The 23,085-nt window shown below is 39.4% G+C and overlaps 1 protein-coding gene across 1 annotated transcript; it reads right to left on the bottom strand.

Moving 5' to 3' along the window:
• Nucleotides 1-487: 487 nt before the first annotated feature.
• vax2 (ventral anterior homeobox 2) lies at nt 488-22,986 on the bottom strand. The gene is made up of 3 exons (XM_043243764.1): nt 21,460-22,986; nt 18,598-18,785; nt 488-4,760 (listed from the first exon to the last, which is right to left on the bottom strand). The coding sequence occupies exons 1-3, from the start codon at nt 21,707-21,709 to the stop codon at nt 4,272-4,274; spliced, it is 927 nt and encodes a 308-aa protein (XP_043099699.1). The 5' UTR covers nt 21,710-22,986; the 3' UTR covers nt 488-4,271.
• Nucleotides 22,987-23,085: the final 99 nt, after the last annotated feature.

Genomic DNA, 23,085 nt, shown 5'->3' on the forward strand with positions numbered 1-23,085 from the left:
GTCCAGGCGAGACTCTGAAAGGGAGAGCAGCGCAGGGAGGAGATCGAGGGGACTAAACATGTGGTTAAACATATTGTGTCCGCTTGTCCACCATTTGTTAAAAAAATAACCGTGCTGGCCCCTCGTCTGGAGAAAAGAGCTGGAGGCTTTAAGAAAGAACAACATAATAACTGATCAGCCTAAACTGATATAATAAATATTCAGAACAGTAGAAATATTGGCATAATGCTGCTTTGAAACCTGAACAGCATTGTTTAATGACTTATGTTATTTAATAATTTGTATATATATATATATATATATATATATATATATATATATATATATTATGTTTGTGGAGAGAGAGAGAGAGAGAGAGAGAGAGAGAGAGATGTATTTAGCAACGACTGTGGAGTCAGAAATGACACAAAAAGTAGGCAAATTACATAGACATATATTTATATGCATATGAATAAAAACACATGTACATATTGTACAATATCTTGGCTTTTTAGCCAAACCATGAGAAAGGCTCTTTTGCCACAGAACACAAACTTTTTTTAAATAAGTGCAAATAGTTAATAAGACAAAGAATTGTAAAGCATTTATATTTTTTCATTCATTTTTTTTCTGTAAGATCACATAATACAACATGAAAATACTGTGCAAAGACTCATATATTTACATACTGTTAAGTGTTTTCTTAATTGTAAGAAGCTGGTGCCATTATGGATTTTTTTTTATTTTTTTATTAGCATTATTTTTCGTTTTCTGACACGGTCACACAAATGCTGTACTGCCAAAAAAAAAAAGCGTATGGCTTCCTAACATATAATCTTTGTGCCAGAACAAGAGCACTGACCCTTCAACAACGGAAGAAAATATGAAAGTGAGAAAAAAGAAAATCTCTCCACACAATCACAGGAAACTCAAACCACATTTTACAATCATCAAATCTGTGGCAATGTCATTTATATATACTGTCTTCACTTGTTCAACCATGAAAACATATTTCAGGCATATGGTTCGTAATTAAAGGGGTAAATGAGTTTTGTATTTTGTAGTGATGGTAAAGAACTTATCGAAGTGTAATCTCTTCATCTACATCTCTGCTGCTTTTTTCAGATTCACAGTTCCCCCTACGGTTTCTCCGCTTGGTAATCGCGTTAACAAAATAAACAGCACACCATCGTTCTTTTCGGAAACGGTTTCAGAAGAAAATGCGTGTCGCGTGCTAATGTGCTTTTGTCTCGTAAGCCTCGACCGCATGCGCTAGCGTCTGTCTCAGAGCTTCAGGCTAAATGATGCTGCAGTGAATTATACACCAATCTTATAGAAAAGAACTGTGTTCGACACCGCCGCCGCGACGTGAATCCGTTTGCACAAGTTACAGTCCAATCAAATACTAGATGCATGTTCGCTCCTTTCTCAGAAAGCAACGGAAGAGCAGCTCAGAAGCCTGAAGCCACTTACAGCTCGGCTTGAAGAAGCAGTTCAACATGTTCATCATTCACTCCCTCAATTCATTCTCACTTATTGTTTCAAAAACATACTTGCTCTTTCCGTGCAAGTACATTGAAGAGGGACCGGAGCTTTGAAGCTTATTTATCGTATGACTCGATATGACTTTTAGAAGATGTGGAATATAGTATACAGTACAAGTCATTCGTTAATGTTTCTCTTTTGTGTTCCACAGATGATTCTGAAAAAGTCAGAAGGGTGAGTGTATGACAACTTATTTCTTCACCTGTCCAGCCTAGAATACTGTCAGAAGACAGAAATGGAGAAACAATGAAAGCACAGTGTTATAAAGGAATGGAAATACTTCTCATTTAAACTTTTTGAATTCTTATCTCATAATTTTGCATCTCACAATTAATGTATCAATTACCTCAACATTAAGAGACGAAAATGAGTCAGAAAAAAGGTAGAATTGCGACATGAACACACATTTCTGTACGTATTGGTGAATTAGGAGATGTAAACTTTAATTTTGAGGAATCAAAAATGTCTTCATTGTGAGAATTAAGTTTTAATATTGGTTTATTCCGTGGGAGAAATTAGCCTGCACATGTAGTTTATTGACTAGACACTGAAAATGCCTATTCACATTAAAGGGCATTCAGACTGACAACCATATCAAGTGACCGGAAGTCATGAACCTTTTTGTTTTTAGGGGTGACATACTTTAAGTAAGTATGCAAAATAACACTTAAAAAAAAATTGTAAGGACAGACACTCAGCAGCGACTGAAACGGCCGTCTCTGTGAGCGCTCCTTGAGAGCCAAACAAACAAGTGCAAAAGTCTTTTTACTTGGGAGCAAAGCAAAAAAGCACTTCACGTGCTTTAATGCAAAATAAAACATCAGACAAAACAGATGTCAACTTAACCAGATGGTAACATTTTCACTCAGCACGTATACATCTACTTTTTGACCCCGAATCTAATTTGTTGCACGTAGGAAAAAATAAATGACTTCCAGCACTCAAAACAAGTTTTCTGTCAGATTTCATCCCAGTGTGAATAAGATTGCTTTGACTTTAATAATCTTTTAAATATGAAAGTATTGCATGAGTCTGCATGGGTTAGCATAGCTTTGGTGCATGACTTCATTTAATCTGTTTAGAAGTAGTTGAAATAAATGTATTCGGCTGTTTTTAAACAAAACACAAACTTTTTTTGGGAGGGGAAATTAAAACAAACGATGCATGCTGTTCTTACTGATATGCATGGTAGGTTTTGAGCGAAGAAGACTAAGAAAATCCATTAACGTAAAGTGCTTCTGAATCGAGGTAATGAAAAAATTATTAATTGTGGCTTGTAAATCTGAAGTCATAAATATCACATGCAAGAGCACCAAACTGACCCAACGGCTCTGATAAGACTGACGGGGAGGACGAAGGGCATATATTGGGGTGGTCAGACAAAACAAAAATGACTTGTCCTTTAAAGGAATCCTTCTACTTTTTTTTTGAAAGTGTGCATTTTGGTTTTGTTTCAGTCTCCAAACCTATAGTACTGCATTGGTGCATGTAAACTTCAGTCAGGAATAAAGATCGTTTAAGATCGCAAAGAACGAAACCAAGTGTAGAATGACTGAAAGGTTGTTCATCTTGGAAGTCAAGAAATAGCCCTTGGCTTTAATTTGGAAGCAACTCTCAGACACGAGGAAGCATGTTAATTAGGGACAGTGGACCGTTTTCACATTTCCGGGGTTCTCAGGAGTGGAAGTCACTGTAGGTGAATTTCTGTAGTCGTGAATGGAAGCTACAATTAATAATATTTTTGTGTTCTCATTTGAATAGCCTAGCGATTCTATGACTTTTCAAAAGAGGAAAAAGTTAGACAGATTACATTAGTCAGAAGAGAGACATCTGCCATCGCTCCCTCAGCGGTTTCATTAGAAACACTCACGCAGCAGCTTTAACCAGTTTTCTGAGATGTGAAGTTAATGAAAACCTTGATAGATCAATGATGCTAATAACCTGGAAACCGCCTTATATTGTTGTTGAGCCTATGAGGGCATCGCTATTAATTGATGAATGAGTTTACAAAGTAAAGAGTTGTGCATTGTGACACGTTTGTAACGCATTTGATGAGCACTTTTCGATGCTATTATTTTGCAATTTGCATTTTTATTTTCCCACATGCTCAGATTCAATGTGGCATCACTACTATGTGAATAGTTATTCTGTTTGTTGATTTCTAATTAGTACCAAGGTCCAGTGCAGAACAAATGCCACAAAAGTCGTCAGTGCCTTCTTACAGTTACTGTACGTATTCACTCGCCTAATTCTCTCATTCTTATACTTTCACACAGACTCACATTTACATCGACACGAAGCTCCCCAACGTCAATTAATTTAGAGCAGCATAAAAACGCACCACAATGTTGACCATTTTTTCATAATTTTTCTAGTTTTTTTTTTTTTTTAACACCCAACTCGCAAAATGATTTAGCCTTTTACAGTTACAATTACATTTACAGCGTTTCCGTCGTTCACAAAGAATAAGTTCCTCACCACACAAGTAATGCAAAAATGGAAGGAAACCTGTGGACGACGAAATTCACCGAACACAGCGATGCTTAATTACAGGCTTCGTCCCAAACGCTCACCTCCACTGGAACGATGGAGTCCGACCGGCCTCGCTTTGGTTGTAGGCACTAGCGCAAGAGAGGCCGTCTTTCAATCTCTTTCTGTTAGTTTGCAAACCTTCCGGTTGTTCACGGCACAGGTGAGACCCCTGAGACAGGTAGAAGGGGGAAGGTACCAGTCAGTTGGGAAGGTTCTTAGGAAACCGTCTTCTTCCCGTTTAGCTCTCCGTCCTTCCTCTCTATCCTCATGTAGGGCTCAAACGCTGAGGATCCGCACACGTATCCCGCTGGCAGTTCGTGATGGGCGCTGCCCAGGAGAGGCATGGTAAAGCATAGGGAGGGGGGTGGGACCCCGAGGCGCGGCGAGGGCGGGGTGCCGCCCAAAGAGGACAGCGACAGTCCAAACGCCCGGCCCGCTGCCGCCCCGGGAGGCGTGGTGCTGCTGCTGACCCCGGAGGAAGTGGACACGGACGGGCTGCCCAGGAGCGAGCCGTTGCCCGCGTGCGAGTGAGCCAGCAGGGGGTTGGGCGGAGGTGCAGGCACAGACAGAAGACGGCCCTGTTCGAGCAGCCGCAGGATGTTGCACGTGGCGAGCGATTCGGAAGTGGACGACGACCGTTTGTCCGTGTCCTTGGTCTGGTCCTTCTTCTGTTTGGTGCGGCGGTTTTGAAACCACACTTTCACCTGCCAAACGAGAGCGAAACACGTAAGCCAACCTGATAGACAAGTGTGGAAAAGATTAGTGCAGCGTGATTCATTAGCTTCACCCGGGTTTCCTCAACAAAAAGCCAATGAGATTTTCCATTAGCTTTTAGAGCATTTCAGAAAATAAGCTCCGTGTCTAACAGAGGTTTGCGATTCTTGCACGTGATAATCTTCACAAAGGAGCACAAATTGTATCCTAAATCGATCAGTAGAAAGCTAAATTTAGGCTACAAGCAAACTACATCCTGGTCTTCAACATCACCATCCTTGAGGTTTCTACTCTTTCAGTCTTTTTTTTTTTTTAAATCCCAAAGGTTTGATTTGAATAATTTGAAAGAGTACAATTTTAAACACAACAAGGCTGTATGAGCCGACTAATGAGTAGATCAATTTGCCAGTTTGATCTGATGTTTAATGTGCCTGACGAACTCTGTAGGTACACTCTCAGAAAAAAGTACAAAAGAGGTCACTGGGACAATAACCTTCAAAGGTACAAAATGCACTTTTGTACCTTATTTACCCCTAAAAAGGTGCATCTTCAAGATACATGTTAGTACCTTTTGAAAGGGTACGGCCCTAGTGACAGCTTTTGTGCCCTTTTTCTGAGTGGAGTTGCTAATTAGTACCTTAAATGTACATATTAATGCCCAAAGTGGGGTATAAAATAAAACGTGAATACATTTTGAACTTGAGAGCTCAATACCTTTCATTTCAAGCATTTAACTTAAAAACCACAAGTGCTAAAATGCAATTAATTTCTGGGTTTTAGCAAAAATATTGAAGCAAACTATTACTAGAAGAATAACAGAGTGCAGTAAATGGTGAAATGATAATACAGTTGAACAATAGAATAACATAATAAATGTTACATAAAATGCAATTAAAATGTTTTAATACAGGTAATATAACTGGAAACAAATTACACAAGAAAACTCATGCAATCATGTTACAAATAAATAAAAATCAGTCTTGTCTGCTTTAAAGTTAAAAACTAAGGTGGATGTGATCAATTTTGTAAAATTTATAGTGAAAAACTGGTAGCTGTCTGTGGTTGCTGGAATTTTACCGTAAAAAATACAGTTATGTTTTTAGTTTTAAGTTAAATTTACAGTACAAATAGTACAGCACAAATACCGTAATTTCATGAACCGATATAAAGTTAATATACCAACCTATTAAATCACTGAAATGTGTTTTGTACTTTTTAAATTCACCGATAACCAGGTGGTGATGGGAAAGTCATGTGATGAAGCAAAGCCCATTACAAGCAGCTTTTAAATATGAACATATATAGAAGGTGATCTGCGTCAATCACACAAACGCTAAACATGTAAACGTTACTGTAACAAAATGTAACATGCAACCCTAATAAACATAACTGATAAAAAAAAACTAGAAGAAACGCAAGCCTTTATTTGAAGAACCGATTTATTCGGCACTGATCCAAGCCGGTCGGTACAGTTACGGTTTAGTTTTCCACTGATTCAATTCAAATGCGTCAGTCGTTGCCGTGGTAACACAAATATTTACATACGAGAAATGTATTTAAATTTTATTGCTAATTTGGGCTTGCTCGAAAACTACAGAGAAACTAGCAGCCAGGCAGCAGACAAGTGACAGATCTTGAGTGACGACGTCATGCACAGTCGTGTTACCGTGCCGGGATTTCCGGGCCTAGAACGGTTTGTACTCGTGCCACACCGTTCTAGGCTCAAGTGGAAACACAACTGGAACCGTACCTGACAGTTCTTAGAACCGCTTGGCCCGATAATGGAAAAGCGGCTATGATGATTTTAATGCAAGGAGTTCTGGAGCAGTTTTCTGCAGTTTTCCCTGTAAATTTTACAGGAATTTACCGTTAACCATTTAACAGGTTTTTACTGTAGCAGCTTCACATTAAAAAACTGGAACATTGCCAAATTAAGCAATTATGAAAGCCGTCTATAGCAGTGGGTGTGCAATTTTTGGGTTGGGTGTTTGGAAAAAACGGGTCTCAGCAAGCACCACTGATTACCACAGAAACAGGGTACACTTGTTCAGCAACACTGATACAAATAGGAGACTTCTCCGTACGGCTTCCTGATAAGCAACGATCAATGAAGCATGTTTAAAAGTGCGCTGAACTCGAGTCAAAGCTCTGCTGACCTCGGGTTAAAAAGTGCACTGTACTCTGCATGTCCTTGTCCTGCATGTTTAATTGATACAGCGCTGCTTGAGTGTATTCCGGGGTCGACGACGGGTCGAGATCAAGCTCTTCTCATAAACGGAGAGAAAATCGGGCCTATGAAAAATGCATTTCTTCCTGACCGGGTTTTTACCTGTCACCTGCCGCTTTGTCCCACCCTGGGGACCATAAAGGAGTAGATGCCGCCATTTTCAACTGTACACACACGCGGACGCATCAACACATCGTCAGCTCTCAGAAATGCACATTCACACTCATTTTCTCGCTCTTAATGTTTAGGGCCGGAGAACATGGGATGATTGAGGTTCAGAACCCATTGAGCGGAGCACTTCACACTTGTCTGCTCTAGGAGACACTTTTGACGCTTTTCTATGTATGTGGATATGTCCATGCGCAAGGAAAAAAAGGATTTTAGCTTTTTTTTCTTTTGCTTTTAGATAAAAGGACATACGGAACAATAGCTGGAGGGATTTTAATGATGTGTCATCTGTGCAGTATTGGACATTTATGGCAGTGTGAAACAAAATTTGCAGCCCGTCAAAGAAAACTTTAGGATGACCGTGGAACTCTTTCAGATTAAAAAGTCTTTATTATCAGATGCTGCGTATAAAAGAAATTGAAAAACTCTCCAATGTGTTTCAGCTCAGTGTATATATTTGCGGCATTTTACTTCTGTTACATGTCTTACAATGAAAAAGGATATTTTCTGAGAAAAACACTTTATTTTATGGTTTCACTTCACTGCGAAAAACTGCTTTTCTAGCCAAGAGTTTTTGCAGCCAAAATATCAAATGATCGTCTTGTTTTCAGAAAAAAACAAGCAAAATAATCTGCCAATGGGGTGAACAAAATAATCTTGTTTCTGTTTAAATCTTTAGATATTTTGGCTGGAAACAAGACGAATCATCAGAAAATCATTTTTGCAGTGTGATATATGCATATTACAAGAATTTCTGTCATTTCTCGTGCTAATTAAGCATACATTAATGCCTTATTCTACAACCCTAATCCTAACCTAGTCCTAAACCTAACAACTACCTTCCTAACCAATAAGCAGCAAATGTTGGAGAATTTATGGAGGGAAAAGACACAGTTAGCAAGTGTTGCCAGAAAAACGTCCCTTTTTCCATTAGGACCTGACTTGGATTTTAAAAAGGGGTTGAAGTACAACCATAAACCACTTGTTGAAACTAAAGGCCCTGGTGATACTACGCTTAGTGGTATTAGACAAATAGTAATCAGTACAACCACTTTTAGCAATTAATATTGAACCGAATTACGTGATGAAGCTGAAAACTGGAGTAATGATGTTTAAAATTGAGCTTTGCTTTTTTTATTGTAATAGTATTTCACAATACAATTTTTTTTCCTGTGCAGAACTCAACTTCAGCTCAGCTTCATCAGGAGTCTTTAAGAAAGTAGGACCCCAGCAGGCCTGTATTGTTTATCTGGCGATGATCTCCATGACGACAGCAGCTCTTACGCTTCCGGAAATGAATTTCCGTCGTAACACAGTAAGACACTAACCGCCGAGTAAAAACCTGATTCAAACAGTTTTGCGAGCTGAGGTCTGTAACGCTGAGATCATGGACCCGACGTGGCCATTAGTGTGAGGATAATGAGATTGTGGAGTGATCCCTTCAAAGCTTACGCTAGCATGCTGATGACGTGTTCATAAACAGTACGTGTGCGATAGTATGCAAATGATGCGTTTACACGCTCAATATATTTATGTTTAAACTGCTCAAATAATGACGTTTTAATGTATATTCTCACGCAGACCCTATAGTGGGCGGAGCTTGCTATTTTAGATTACCGAACTCCGTCATACTTCGACTTTACGGAAAGTACAAGGAGGGAAAAAAATGAAAATGCGGGAGTAGAGGAGAGACAAGACGAAAGCAATCTCTTCTATCGTACATCTACACTATTGGGATGAAATCCTCTTTAATGAGATCGAGGGTTCACCGCTGGGGCAGAGATTACTAAATGCAGGATCTGCATGACCTGGATTTGCTCCTTGGCCCGCGGCATCCCAATCCACTCCGCTCTCGTTTTTTAGCGAACTCGGAATCGGCACAATGCACTGGTGCAGAACGAACTCCGGTGCATCAACTCATCGGATACTTTTGCTGTCCCACTAAAACGGTATCAGTGCTGCTTTAATTGGAGCTCCTGCATTCTCCACCATGATCTTCTCCGTTTGTGTCGTTGTTCTGTGAACGTAGTTACGAATGACGGCGAAGATGTCATAGGCTGTAGTCGGGGTACAAAAATGAGGTTGCTTTCGATGTTTAATGGGGCTCGTTCATAAAGCGAGTGTTTGTTTGTACATAAACTGATGCATTTAAAACGTGCATTTATTTTCACCTAAATTTCTACTTTCTGGAGTCAATTTCGTCGAGACGAACTGGGTGTTCACTCGACAGTCTGTCTGGACGCTATAGATAGCTAAATAGATGGATGGATAGACGATAGAACAATGGATATATGAATGATGGATGGATGCAAAAAGATGCATGGATTAGAAATGATACAACGATGGATGGATGGATAGAACAGTTGATAGAAATATAGACAGACGGGTGATAGAAACTAGAGACTTTTGGCAAGGTATGGTGACCCATACTTGGAATTCGTGCTCTGCATTTAACCCATCCAAAGTACGCACACACACTCACACACACTTTGTGTTGCTCAAGGGTCTCACCTCAGTCGTGGTACTGAAGGTGGAGAGAGCTTACTGGTTATTCACTCCCCTACCTACAATCCCTGCCGGACCTGAGACTCGAACCCATAACCTTCAGGTGACAGGTCTGACTCTACATCCATTAAACCACGACTGCCCTCAGCGGCGGTGAATGGATGGATGAATAGGTGGCAGAATGTCGGACGGCCGATGGATAGATATCTCAAACTTTCACAATGCTGAACGCGAGTGAAAAAACAAATCTGAATGTAGAGAAGAGTGAGATCAGAAGTTATACTGCCCGCCGGCTGCCCTCTTAAACCCACACATGTGATAACGCTGTGGAGCTCGATGAAGCATTCTGGTTATTCGGTGACCCCTCTGTGACCTCTCTTCTTTAAAGAGCTTGTAGGTCAATAATCTCATGCATCTTTACTGAGGGATTTTTGATTTAGCCGAGGCCTGAGTTGATGTCTTTAGAAACTCTCTTGGCGCACATGCCACAACATATGGTTTGTCTTGAACGTGCTTGTGCTGTTCATGCATATGCCAATAAAAATTAACTTCTTTCTATACCGCTTACCTGATCATCCTACCCAGTCACACCTGTTTTCCCACTTTTCCCTCATACCCTGACCCTTGTTCCTAGTTTTACCGAAGCACATGTTTGCGCAGGTTCAGCCAACGGTCAACCCTGTCTTACCGATGGCTGGTAGATAGGGCTCTATAATCCTCCTAACAGCAAAAGCATTTGGACTATTATTAGTTCCCTTCCCCCAGCACTACTGGATGACGTGGCCCTTGTGCATATGTGATCGGCCAATTAGGCTTACAGTGTGTGGGCAGATACCGAGAAACTGTGTCCTCCCATTGGATTAAAAGGCATCCCTGCTGAACCACAGCACCTCTAGTGGTCGACCATCAAAAGCACATTTAAAACATATATATACACATTGTAATATTAATATAATAATATTGCTATATATTATTAGTTTTTTTTTGTTAAATGACTTTCAGTGCATCTAAAACTATGCCTTGTTATATTAACATTCTTATATTTTAAATTATGTATAAAAATAGTAAAATGTATATTTCTATTAAAATAGTGATTAAATTTTATTTATATATATAAATTTTATTTATATATATAAATAAAAATAAAATTTTTAAATATAAATAATTTTTAACAATTTTGTTTACTAATATTTTTATTAAATTATACACATTTAAAATTTCATGTACATTTACAACATACTTTGTTTTTTTGTTTTATAAAGTACATCTAAATCTATGCCTGAAACCGTTTTATTAACATTCTTATATTTTATATTATATATAATTTTTGTATATATTATGTTGTTTTGCTAATAGTATTGTTATTAATTTATATACATTTACAACGTGCTTCGTTATGAATATAATGAGTATATATAATATAAATTAATTATAATATTGTAATTAATTATATATTTAATTAAATTACATTTAAATGCTATACTTTCTTATGCACATATAGTAATATTGTTATATTAATAAAAGGCAAAAAAAAAAAACTTATGTAAGGGGGACTGTAAATTTGATCATCTTTCAGAATTCATCTCTATTTTGTAACGCGTTTTAGAAAAGTCATTTTCCAGATCTGGGGTTAACGCGGGGTTAAGTGTCGTAGTTTTCTGTTCTCTCTGATCCTATCAGATAATTGTATTACAATCTGGCTGACGAATGACAAACCGCAGACTTACATGCAAACAGCGCCAGTCAATCTCATCAACTTTTCCGCTCCTCTGAGGCCTGACCAGCGCGTGCTGGTCATCGTCCCGACTCGTACTTCCTGCGTCTAAAGTTGTTTTCTCGCATGCAGCAAATTAGCTGCAAAGCGAAAATGAAGCTGACCTAATAACGCCGTCCGCTATCACGGCCCATTCACGTCCAAGTGCTCAGATCGTCTAAAACGCTACCTTTCTTTCTTTGTCTCTTCTAGAGCTCGTGTCTTCTGTTTGCGCCAGACGTTACGTTACTTTACATGCTGTCTGGGTGTGTTAGAGAACAATGAACAACGAAAGCGTTCGATAGGGCGCCAGCTCAGTGCAGCAATACATGACTATCCGCGAGCAGCACATCTGTCTGTCAAATATAATGATGTTTTTCCTTCTAAAAACGTACTTATTTATTCATGGCTTCCATCAAATCCATGGCTTTCTCGCAAATGGGCCGAAAGCAACACAAGAATGGCACAATGCGTTAATCAAACCACATCTTGGGGATAAAGACCGCACAGCAGAGCCACCAGTTGCTACATTTAGACGCGTGAAATTCAGACAAATAAAAGCCACATTCAGTTCGTAAACGTTCATCTATACGTTCTCGGGAGTTTTTAATAAGATCAAACGCAAATGCATTCTCCGAATTGGCTGCACGGTTAAGGTAATTACGCCTCGGCCGCGTAAACAGAAAATAAAAAGAAGCCACATTATGCCGATTGGCGCCGGCCATTCTTCGCCAAACAATGCCTTCCCGTTTTAAAACCAAGCATAATCATTTCACGCGTGTCAACCACGAGTCTCTCTGTCCTTGACTGATGGCGTTTTATTTAAAAAGACGGAAGAAACAAAAAATTTCAAGGCCCTGCTTAATTAACACAAACCCGTTGAGAAAGGCCGCGGACGGCGCTGAAGTCATGCCGCTTTAATTAATGCAGCACGGGGGGATTTCGTACCCAGAGCATTACTGTAAACCTTACGGGGAAAAGCACAAAAGGCCCGAAAGAGTTAAAGTTGAACTCACGACGGAAGCATTTTGAAACAACATGCAAAATAATTTCATGTGCGGCAAGTTAGTGTCCCTCCGTTCGTGTGTAGAAAGACAAAGAAACAAAAAAAAACTCAAGACAAAACCAGTAAAGAAGACGGAAGGCAACATCTCCCCAACCGTCAATAAACTAACGTATTTCTAGAAGAAACAGGATGTTTTACGACCCGCAACATTACCGCAAATACGCATTATCGAAAATAAATCTTCTATTAGGGGTCGGTTTTCACATCAATGCATAATAAGAACCGTTTTTGTGTTACGGCAAGAGCCACGGACACCGATAAAGAACTTTTATTTTCAAGAATGTGAAACGGGACGCAAAATAGAACTAAACTTCAATTCAAAGGTAAAGGGAGGCACGGAGGGCCCAGGAGCGAAAGATCAGCTCTAACGAAATACAAATGCCAAAATGCTCTTCCCGTGTCATTCACGCAAGGCTGTGTGTGTGTGTGTGTGTGTGTGTGTGTGTTTGAGATCCCGTCCGTGCTTCGCTGGCTGTATTGATGAAAAGATTGCGCACACCGACACGCTCAAGGCTTTCAGAAACTGCCAATTTAATTCTATTAAAGCTGCTTTTTATCGCCGCGAGCACCTGCGTATCCAGATTTGCCGCTTGCCAGCTTTGTTTGGGCGACGGCCTCACCCCAAAACCCAAATATTTATCCGATCGAACGTATCCGCGGCCTGAAACTCGCGGCGAGAACCTCGCAAACCGTAATCTGACCGCCGCCTTTCATCCAAGGGTCCAGGTCGAAGTCGGACCCCTCGTTCTGTTGGTGCGCGCTAAGGTCACGCCGACAGAAGAGGCTCGTCGCGCTCAAACAGAGAAACGCCGAGGTGAACCGCCACTCGCTCGGCTAATAAAAAGCTCTCACTTTAATAAACACGAGGAAACAAAAGCGCTGTTTATTTCCTTGCGCTTGAAGCCGCCGTTCTTGTTCTTCAATTTATTTTTCCGCAGGCCTCTATTTTGCAGGCTCTCATTCAGTGACGCCAAGCCATCGAAGCGCAATTGAAATAAGGTTAGCTGTTGAACCGGAGGCTCGGTATTTAAATTGACAGCAGTATCTTAGACGATGAATACCCGGCGGACGTCAGACCTGCTCTGTGATCAGTGAATTTGCGGGGGCCTGAACGCCCCGTACGGTCCGTGCCCACCGGATCCCTGCTGTGTTACGCTGGAGCGGGGAGCCATCTGCTGGGGACAGGGTCTGAGGGAAAAACTCCCTTTTTGATGCAAACGAGCAGGGAATTGGTGTAAATACTGATACGTTTGGCTAATCGTTTCGCCCTGCGTGTGCTCTCCAACAGACTATGCTGGTCCTCCGAGAAGCTGCAGGGGAAAGGTTGAGCTGCTGTACGCCACAATGTGAGTGACCTTCATGCAGCACACTCAAATACAGTTTATTAAAAGTAAAAGTTGAAGAAACTCCTCAAGAGTCTATTATTGGACCCATAAGTGATTATCTATCTATCTATCTATCTATCTATATGTATCTATATCTGTCTATCTATATAAATATATGTCTATCTCTGTCTGTCTATATAAATATATATCTATCTATATCTGTCTGTCTAATATATATATATCTGTCTATCTATCTATATATCTATATCTGTCTAATATATATCTGTCTATCTATCTATATATCTATATCTGTCTAATATATATCTATCTGTCTATCTATCTATATATCTATATCTGTCTAATATATATCTATCTATATCTATCTCTGTCTAATATATATATATCTATCTATCTATCTATCTGTCTATCTATATCTGTCTATCTATATATATCTGTCTATCTATATATATCTATATCTGTCTAATATATATCTTTCTATCTATCTATATCTATCTATCTATCTATATATCTGTATCTGTCTAATATATATCTGTCTATCTATCTATATATCTATATCTGTCTAATATATATCTGTCTCTCTATCTATATATCTATATCTGTCTAATATATATCTATCTATCTATATATCTATCTGTCTAATATATATATCTATCTATATCTGTCTATCTATCTATATATCTATATCTGTCTAATATATATCTGTCTATCTATCTATCTATCTATCTATCTATATGTCTATCTATCTATATATCTGTATCTGTCTAATATATATCTGTCTATCTATCTATATATCTATATCTGTCTAATATATATCTGTCTATCTATCTATATATCTATATCTGTCTAATATATATCTATCTATCTATATCTGTCTGTCTAATATATATATCTGTCTATCTATCTATATATCTATATCTGTCTAATATATATCTGTCTATCTATATATCTATATCTGTCTAATATATATCTGTCTATCTATCTATCTATCTATCTATCTATCTATCTATCTATCTATCTTTGTCTATTTGTCTGTCGAATGCATTATTGTGAGAAAGATCTGCCTCGTTATGGCTACTTCTCATTAACGTCATGTTTATTTTTCTGAAATTCAAGGAGAAAACTCTCAATCTCGTGCCTGTCGTCACATTCGATCCAATTTGAAGATAATTTAAAGCTCCATTCTCTTCTTTCTCGAGACCGACCGCTTTCTTTATCCTCGTTAAATCCTCACGAGGCAAAGAAATCAATTCCGCGTTTTAGATGTTGCACTTAATTATTCATTTCGAATTGAAACCGTAAGAAATAACGGCCAAAAAAAAAAAAAAAAAAAAAAGAAGCGAAAAAGTCCTTGATTCCATTTAGAACCAAATCGATCAGAAACAGCCCCGCTCGTTTATTTTGGATAGATGTGAGTGTTTTGACCATTGACGCTTTATTATGTCTGTCATGACATAGCTCCTCACGCGCATCTTGTGCGAACACAAAGGCTGTGAAAAGTTAAAGATCTGCTCGTGTTAAATGCCGAAATAGGGAGTTCATAGGCGATGCAAACGATGCCGCAACTGAGGCGCAACAAGTCGCGTGCGCGCGCCAGACGGGAGAAGTTAGTTTCTTTTTTCCCGGTTTAACCCACGTGTGTTTCCTGACTAGTACCAGATACACAAAACGAGTCCGAAGCGTTTTTATCAGCACAATAATAAATCATCAGTACTGTATGATAAACTCAATGGATTTCGATAGAGCTGCATAATATTGGAATAAATGATTGAATGGTGTCTTAAAATATAGTACTCGTAGAAACACCTTTAGATGGCATAAAAATGCGCATTAATTCTAAAAATATTTCATTTCTACAGACACGTGATTATCTATTGAGTTAGTTTAGCTCAATCTATATGTATATGTATATGTGTGTGTTCCACACACACACACATATACACACACACATATACATTATATATATATATATATATATATATATATATATATATATATATATATATATATATATATATATATATATGCTTCATGTAATATGAATGAATTATATCAATAGATAGCCTATATATTTACATAAATATTGCCGTGGAATAAACTAAAAATTCTATTCCAATCTTTTCCAGTCGCATTTTGCACATGTCGAAACGAAAGCATAGATCATTTGCATGAGCATAAATGAATACGAATAAGTATTAGCACTCAATCTGTGTTTTATATGCAAATTCTAAAAGCTATTTCATTAAAGCGAAAACGGAAACGCTTTTTGTATCGAGCGTGATTTATTGTCTCCAAAGCCATATTATATATATATATATATATATATATATATATATATATATATATATATATATATATATATATATATATATATATATATATTATACCGATTGGTTCAGTTTTATAGATACATACGAGGGATATGATCGCAGAGAAACCAAATACGCTGTATATATTTATCGAAGCTGTTTATTTTAAAGTTCAATTAAAACTCGATAAAAGCGTAATATTAAGTTTTTTTCCTCGCTCTGTTTCTGGTGATTGCCGGCTCTTTATTTCTTACAGGCTTCTTGGTTCTGCCTTAAAACATCTGACACGCTTTAAGACCCATTTTACACCGACGGGTTCTTCAGTCCAGCACACATCATTTCTTTTAGTAATTAACTTGAACATATCCGAGTATGCATGCTCACAATTAGTCCATAGAATCATTTTGTTGCTATAGCCTGTGTGCTTTCTCCACAGCCACTAAAACGCACCGCAAAGCTCACAGAGTCCACGATTGATTTAAGTTTATTCAGTTTTTAGTATTCGTTTTTTATTAATGGTCGAGATTAGATTAAGCTAATGCTTATCTAACCGTTCACCGTATTCTCTTGCGTTTAACACAATTTAATGGCCTAATTAATTTTGAATAGTCCCGCAGTGCAAATGAAATCTTAACGAATAAAAAGTTTAGTTTTAGATGGTCTATAACAAGTCACGCGGGTCAAACGTATGCTCTTTCTGGTCAGAAGCTACACTCCTTTAATGGACCTCTCAAATTCTATGCGTGCATGAAAATACAGCGTCGCATTTTACAATTCGATTTATAATCGGCACAGCGCCCCTAGCGGCACATTCTCATCTGAAACCAAACTTTAGATTATTTACATTCATGTTTTTTTTTTTGGATACGCATTATACGCCGCTATGCGCATCTAAAACGGGAAGAAACGAAGACTGGTGCATTATACATTTATTAACTCGTTTCATCGATTCCCGAATTTGTATACGGGGTAGCAATGTTTTATTAGGATCGGATTAAATAAACGCGAGGTTTTAAAATAACTGCAAACATCGCAAACGGCTTTTAATAAGCCCTTGCACGTGCCAGAAATGTGATGAAACCGTCGCCTGGATCAAACCACGCCGTTGCATCCAATCATAGTTTTTCAGAAGCGACTTCATAGCGTTTTGAGAGCGGTGCACTCTGCGGGTAATGTCTTAAAATTGCTTTAAAATGACCGCATCGTTATAAAACAAAATGCAGCGTTAAAGCAAAATTGAATGTTTTGAGCTCCGAAGCGATCGCGGACGTCCACGTAATACGAAATACACGATTCGGCGCGGTTTACTGAAAACACGCCTCTGAGCTGGATGACCAATAGGCGGATCCGCGAGTAACGGATTAGTCGTTTCGTCGTCTGAATTTTACAGATATTATTTTTTAATCGCTTGGATGATACCGTTTAACTGCGCCGGACCTTCAAACGAATAAAACATGTTTAATTCCGACGACTTTAAAAAGGGAAAAAAAAGGAAGTAAACCTGGAGGCGCAGTTCATAGGCCGCCGTTTTTTATTTGTTGTTTTTTGCCACGTCTGGATAAAGAAACGCTCCTCCCACTAACGCCCACTGTGCGAATACTAATTATGAGTATTGTGTTTATAACAATGGAGGCTGACATGCAGCATTTGCAGGGAGACTGGAGACTCTAGCGCTCGAATTGACGTTACACTGGTTACGTAAAAAATATTTGCTTATACCATCTGACCAACCATTGACTGCTTTTACGAAACATGCTTTTATTTATTCTTCTATCCATCCATCCGTCTCGTTTGTTTATAGTTTTATTTACATTTAGCCAACTTATTTCCCGTTTAGAACGATTTTCAAATTCTAAAACGGAACAGGTCATCGATCGTTTGATTGATTTATTTCGAACCTTCGCGTTAAAGGCGTTTATTTTAAAAGAGCATTTAGCGGGTTTAATGCCGCATTTCTACACGGCGGTATTACAAAAGACGGCTCAGTCGATGCGTGTTTTAAACGCACTGTAAAAATAGACAACGCAAACTGTTGTTTTTGACGAAGCGCTGAAGTACAAATCAGACGCTTAAAAAAAAATAAATAAATAAAAATTAAAAAAAATCGAAGAACTGACCACGATGTCGTCAAAGCGTCCCAAAAAGAGGCATTTATAAATTTTAAAGACACACAAACAAATTGCGAACAGAAATGTGACCTATAGAATTTTACAAAGTTCTACAAAACGTGTAATAATAAAAATAATAATAATAAGTACACCGACCATGCAACGAAACGATAGACAAATAAATAAATAAATTATATATATATATATATATATATATATATATATATATATATATATATATATATATATATATATATATATATATATATATCGCATTGAAAAGCAACGTCTCATTGAAAATCGCAGCTCACTATAATCTCGTCAAACAATCATGAATGCGTCTGGTACCTGAGTTTCTGAGAGATTGAGCTGCCTGGCGAGCTCCGTGCGCTCGCGCCCGACCACGTACTGACATCTCTGGAACTCGAGCTCGAGCCGGTAGAGCTGCTCCGCCGTGAACGAGGTCCGCGTGCGCTTCGGCCGGTCCAGGTCCAGGCCTTTCGGCAGAACGATCTCCCGGATAGTGCCCTTGGCGTCTGTTCAGCACACACACGCGTTACACGATTCACCTTTGTTTGCTTTCTTTTTGTCTTTTCTTTAAACGAGTCAGTTCTCTTACATCATCAGCGGGATTAAACCTGATCGATGCATGCGTTATAGCATATTTAAAAATACGGATATATGACAATAGCAGTGCGTATGTATTTTATTTGATTTTGCATCATTTTTCATCCATAATGTGAGACTATGGGTTGAGCTCAATGTAAAAGACGTGTAGACTGTTGCTTACGATTTCTAACGACGTCTACAAATTACTAGTTTAGTGGTAGTCGTTGAAAATGTGTCCACCGAGATTTTCTTTCACCATTACAGTATGTGAAATCTATACAGTGCACGGGATAAGATCGCAAATAACTCCAGCGTCCTTCCTTGGTAGTGAGATCTGCTTCAGCTGTGTTTAGAGGAAACACTCTTTTGGTCTGTTTGCTGGATTAAAATCACGAAAACAAAACTGACATTAACTTTTGTGTTCATCGAAAGCAGCACGTTTGCAGTCACTTCAAAAAAAATGGTCAACATGAACATAATTATCAACAAAGCAGCAACATTTCTTTTTCCGTACCACGAGATGCCACGCAACATCAAAAAACATAAAACTATGGTGATAAATGTTAAACGCCATTGTGATAGGTTAAGTTAAACGCAATCTGTTACCATGACAAACAAATTTAATAAATGCTTTGTTGTTTAAAACGTAGCATTTTTTTAAACGCCCAAATATTTTTGATCGATTAAATTAATTTTCCTGCCACTTTCAAAATAAATATTCAAGCGGTTTTGGGGGGTTTTTGTGCTGAAAGTGCTGATTAATTTCAACGTAGCACTTGTATTACGCACACAATTCTTCCTAATGTATTGTGGACGGACAATAAACAGAAATTAATACATTTATACTATTTTAAACTGGCCTACGAAACTGGATACTGAAAGTCGTATCTGTCAGGTTGTGACTACAAGAATAGCTACACTTGAATCTTTTGTAAAAATGCTAACTGTAACACTGACGTGTTATTAGCGTGGCTATAATTAGCTCCGTGTGTAAAAATGATGTGGTAAAGTATTAGTATTTATCATGACGTTCTGTACATTTATAGCTCCGCCTATTTTAATGTCTGCCTGGCAACCGAGCGCCGCGCGCTCACGCTTGGTTTAACCGCAATATCGCAACACTATTAACGGTATTCGTTTACATAAAGAGGTAGGTTTTTAACGGCAAACCTTGCTTTAATGGCTTTTTCCCCCGTCGTTTCTAATCACCGCGAGGCCTCGGGCCTACGACGCAGACCCGCTGACCTCTCCGTGACCCCGGTTCTCACGAGGACTCGGGCGAATTCAGTCGTCAGCTTTAAAAACAAATAGTGACACCGGGGATCGCGGGCTCAGATCCTCCGCAGCTCGTCCAATCACAGCCCAAACATATAGCTCGCCTATTCCCCGCCACTATCGCGTCGCGTCGCGTGAAGGGCGTTCGTGAAAAGCCCGTGCATTTTGGGGCGCGCGAAATACTGTACGCGTCGCAGCAAAATAAAACGCACAAAATAGTTATGCTGGAAACGTATAGTAGTATATGAGCATATGCAGATCTGTTATTTTAAAATGTAAAAAATGGCTACAGTTGCGTGGTCCAAACTATTCAGTCATATATTAAGTGCTACGATATCCGTGTATTATTATATATATTAATGTCATTTTGCATTTTGGAGACATTTTGGCTCGTCTTTAAATCCAAACAACGTGAATTGCAATTGTCAAATACACGCAGCCTCGCCTCCTGATCGTAAGTGCCCTGAAATATCAAAACATATTTTTTAAATAATGACTTTAAAAATGTTATTCGCGTGGACCTTGTTTTTGTACTTTTAGTCGTGACAGTAATCCCTTCCCTCAATTTTATAAAAAAGCGCTTGCAGAGACCGTGAATAAAGGCTGTTCTGCCAAATAAATAATAAGGATTGTGAGGTTTTTTTGTGTTTGTTTAAAAAACAACAACCTGCGATTAGTAGTGGGCCACGCTTTTAGATCTTTTAGTGAACCGCTTTCGATTACGCGTAATGTTTGTATTTCGTTGCTTTGTCCTTTTTTCAAACGCCAACATTTAACGATGCACACCAAAAAATAAAAATAAAAAAATCAGCAGTTTGTAACGTGGAATAAATGCATTTCACAAACCGCAAACTATATAAAAAGCCACGTCTCTAAAGCGTTTTTTTTATTTATATATTCATCCATATAATGTTTTGTATGTATAAATCGCAACTACTCGTTTTAATTCACATGTGTTTTTTTTGTGCGTTTAATGAGCATCTTTTCACGATTCGGTGTTGGCCTATTAGGAGTTTAGTTTAGAGTTTAGTACATTTGTGTAATAGTAGTGGTTGTTGTATATATATATATATATATATATATATATAAAAATAATTATCAGTATCGTAAATATAGTGAGGTGTGCATGTTATAATAATCACGTGCAAAATAAAAATAAATAATAAAAATAAAGCAAGCAAAAACTTTCGTCTAAAATTATTATTATTTTTTTGCTTTTATTGAATGCCAATCAGTGCGTGAAATTAGTAAAACACTAATATTTTGTCATGTTTATTTTTTTATTTTTATCTCCAGCGCATTTGCGGTAGTTATCGGCTTGCTCACCTCTGACGAGAATCCTTCGGCAATAGTCCGGATCGACTCCTAAAAGTTTATCGTGTCCATCCTCGCTGGACGAAGTCGGCGTGGACGCCGAAGTCCCCGGCGTGTCGGTAGAACTCTGCACAGGTGACCGGTTCCCCGCTTCCGTCCGGCTTTTAGAGTCTCTGCCGCGCTCGCGGCACAACGAATTGGCTCCACAGTGGTTTCGGTCCTCGGCGATCCCATCGCCCATGCTCGTGGCTTGATCGAACATCTAATGATTCGGCTGTTTTGCGCGCTCGCTCGCTCGCTTCTCTCGGGCTGGAATGAGCGCAAGTTCTTCCCTGTCAGAAACGGGGAGGTTATTCCCGGCGAAACGTCAAATTAGAGCCCAGCGACGGAACCGAGTTTCTGCCCGAATATCTGAGCATGTTCCGGGCGTGCGGTGAAGGGGAGGAAGGCTGAGGTGGAGGGGGCCCCGTGGGCAAGTGGCAGGACCCTCCTCGGCTATAGGATCGCGCTCGACCCAAAATGCATTCTGCATATATGCGCTGGGTTTCAAGGTCTGTGACCGAGGCACTGGGAGGCGCTTCACTGCTTAACCACGTATAAGTAATTCCACGCAACAAACGCGGATCCGCGCAGCCCAAACTTTCCCTCTTTTCACGACTCGTGCAGTCGATTTACTCGTTGTCTGCACCGGGCGTGTTTTTCTTTTTTGCATCTGCTCCGGGCTCCGCAGAAGCTCTGGAGAAAGAGCCGACGGATTTGAGGATTTCTTCGGGGAGGAGGGGGAGGTGTTTTTATTTTTTCATTTTTTTTTTTTTCACACGCGGGACCAATTCAGGGGTGTCCTGCGAATGGGCGATAAAACGCGGGCGCGCGGACGCAGCGTGGGTGTGCTTAGAATATCTCGGAGGCCGCGGCCGTCACGTTAACGCGCGACTTCCAGAGTAGAGTTTGCGTTTGTCACGTCGAGCGACGTCACTTCCGGACTGTAACCCATCGATCGATTGGTAAACAGAAACGAGTAAAAACCACGAGGTGCTTCAAACGCGCTTTGGCTTCCAGCTGGGGGGGGGAAACGCAGTCTTTGCATTTGTTGCGCCCGGTGAGTAGAATTAATTCGATGGCACCTCCTGATATGACAGAAACCGGCGCGTTAAAAAGCAAGCGCCAAAACTATCAAAACGCGTAGCGATTACTTTAAAAAATAAATCGATGTTTTGAAGCAACTAAGGGCGCGTGCCATGCGTTTAAAGATACGCGTAGATGGATACACTGTTATAATCGCTCGCAAACTTTTTACTAGCGTGACTTTTGCTATTGCTTTGTTCAATTCTTTACGGTTTTTAGACTCAGCACCGAGCACAGCCTTCGGATTGGTCGGTGGATGGGTAAAGGGGCTCGGTTGGCAGGACGCAGGCAACCGCGCGCGCGAACGGAGAGGTTCGCACGCGTCTACCTCGCGGCGCGCGAACCGCAGGTGTTCGTCTCGTCGCCGAACCGCGGCCATAATACGCGACAACAAAATTAGAATCTTTTATCCGAGCGCGCAATCCCATTACGAAGGCCGCAATGACATAATTGCGGTTTTGCCACTTTCAGCGGTGTTTGTCGTTCAGCGCCGAAATGGCTCATTATTGAATT

This window comes from Puntigrus tetrazona, chromosome 7 (genome assembly GCF_018831695.1).
Source record: "Puntigrus tetrazona isolate hp1 chromosome 7, ASM1883169v1, whole genome shotgun sequence".
Taxonomy (NCBI): Eukaryota; Metazoa; Chordata; class Actinopteri; order Cypriniformes; family Cyprinidae; genus Puntigrus; species Puntigrus tetrazona.

What these genes read in the sequence shown, in the direction of transcription:
- vax2 (XM_043243764.1), bottom strand. Translation starts at nt 21,709, where the DNA reads ATGTTCGATCAAGCCACGAGCATGGGCGATGGGATCGCCGAGGACCGA. An exon ending in CCGAAGGATTCTCGTCAGAG is followed by an intron (nt 18,786 to 21,459) that starts GTGAGCAAGCCG and finishes TGTGCTGAACAG; the next exon opens with ACGCCAAGGGCACTATCCGG. An exon ending in TCAATCTCTCAGAAACTCAG is followed by an intron (nt 4,761 to 18,597) that starts GTACCAGACGCA and finishes CTCGTTTGGCAG; the next exon opens with GTGAAAGTGTGGTTTCAAAA.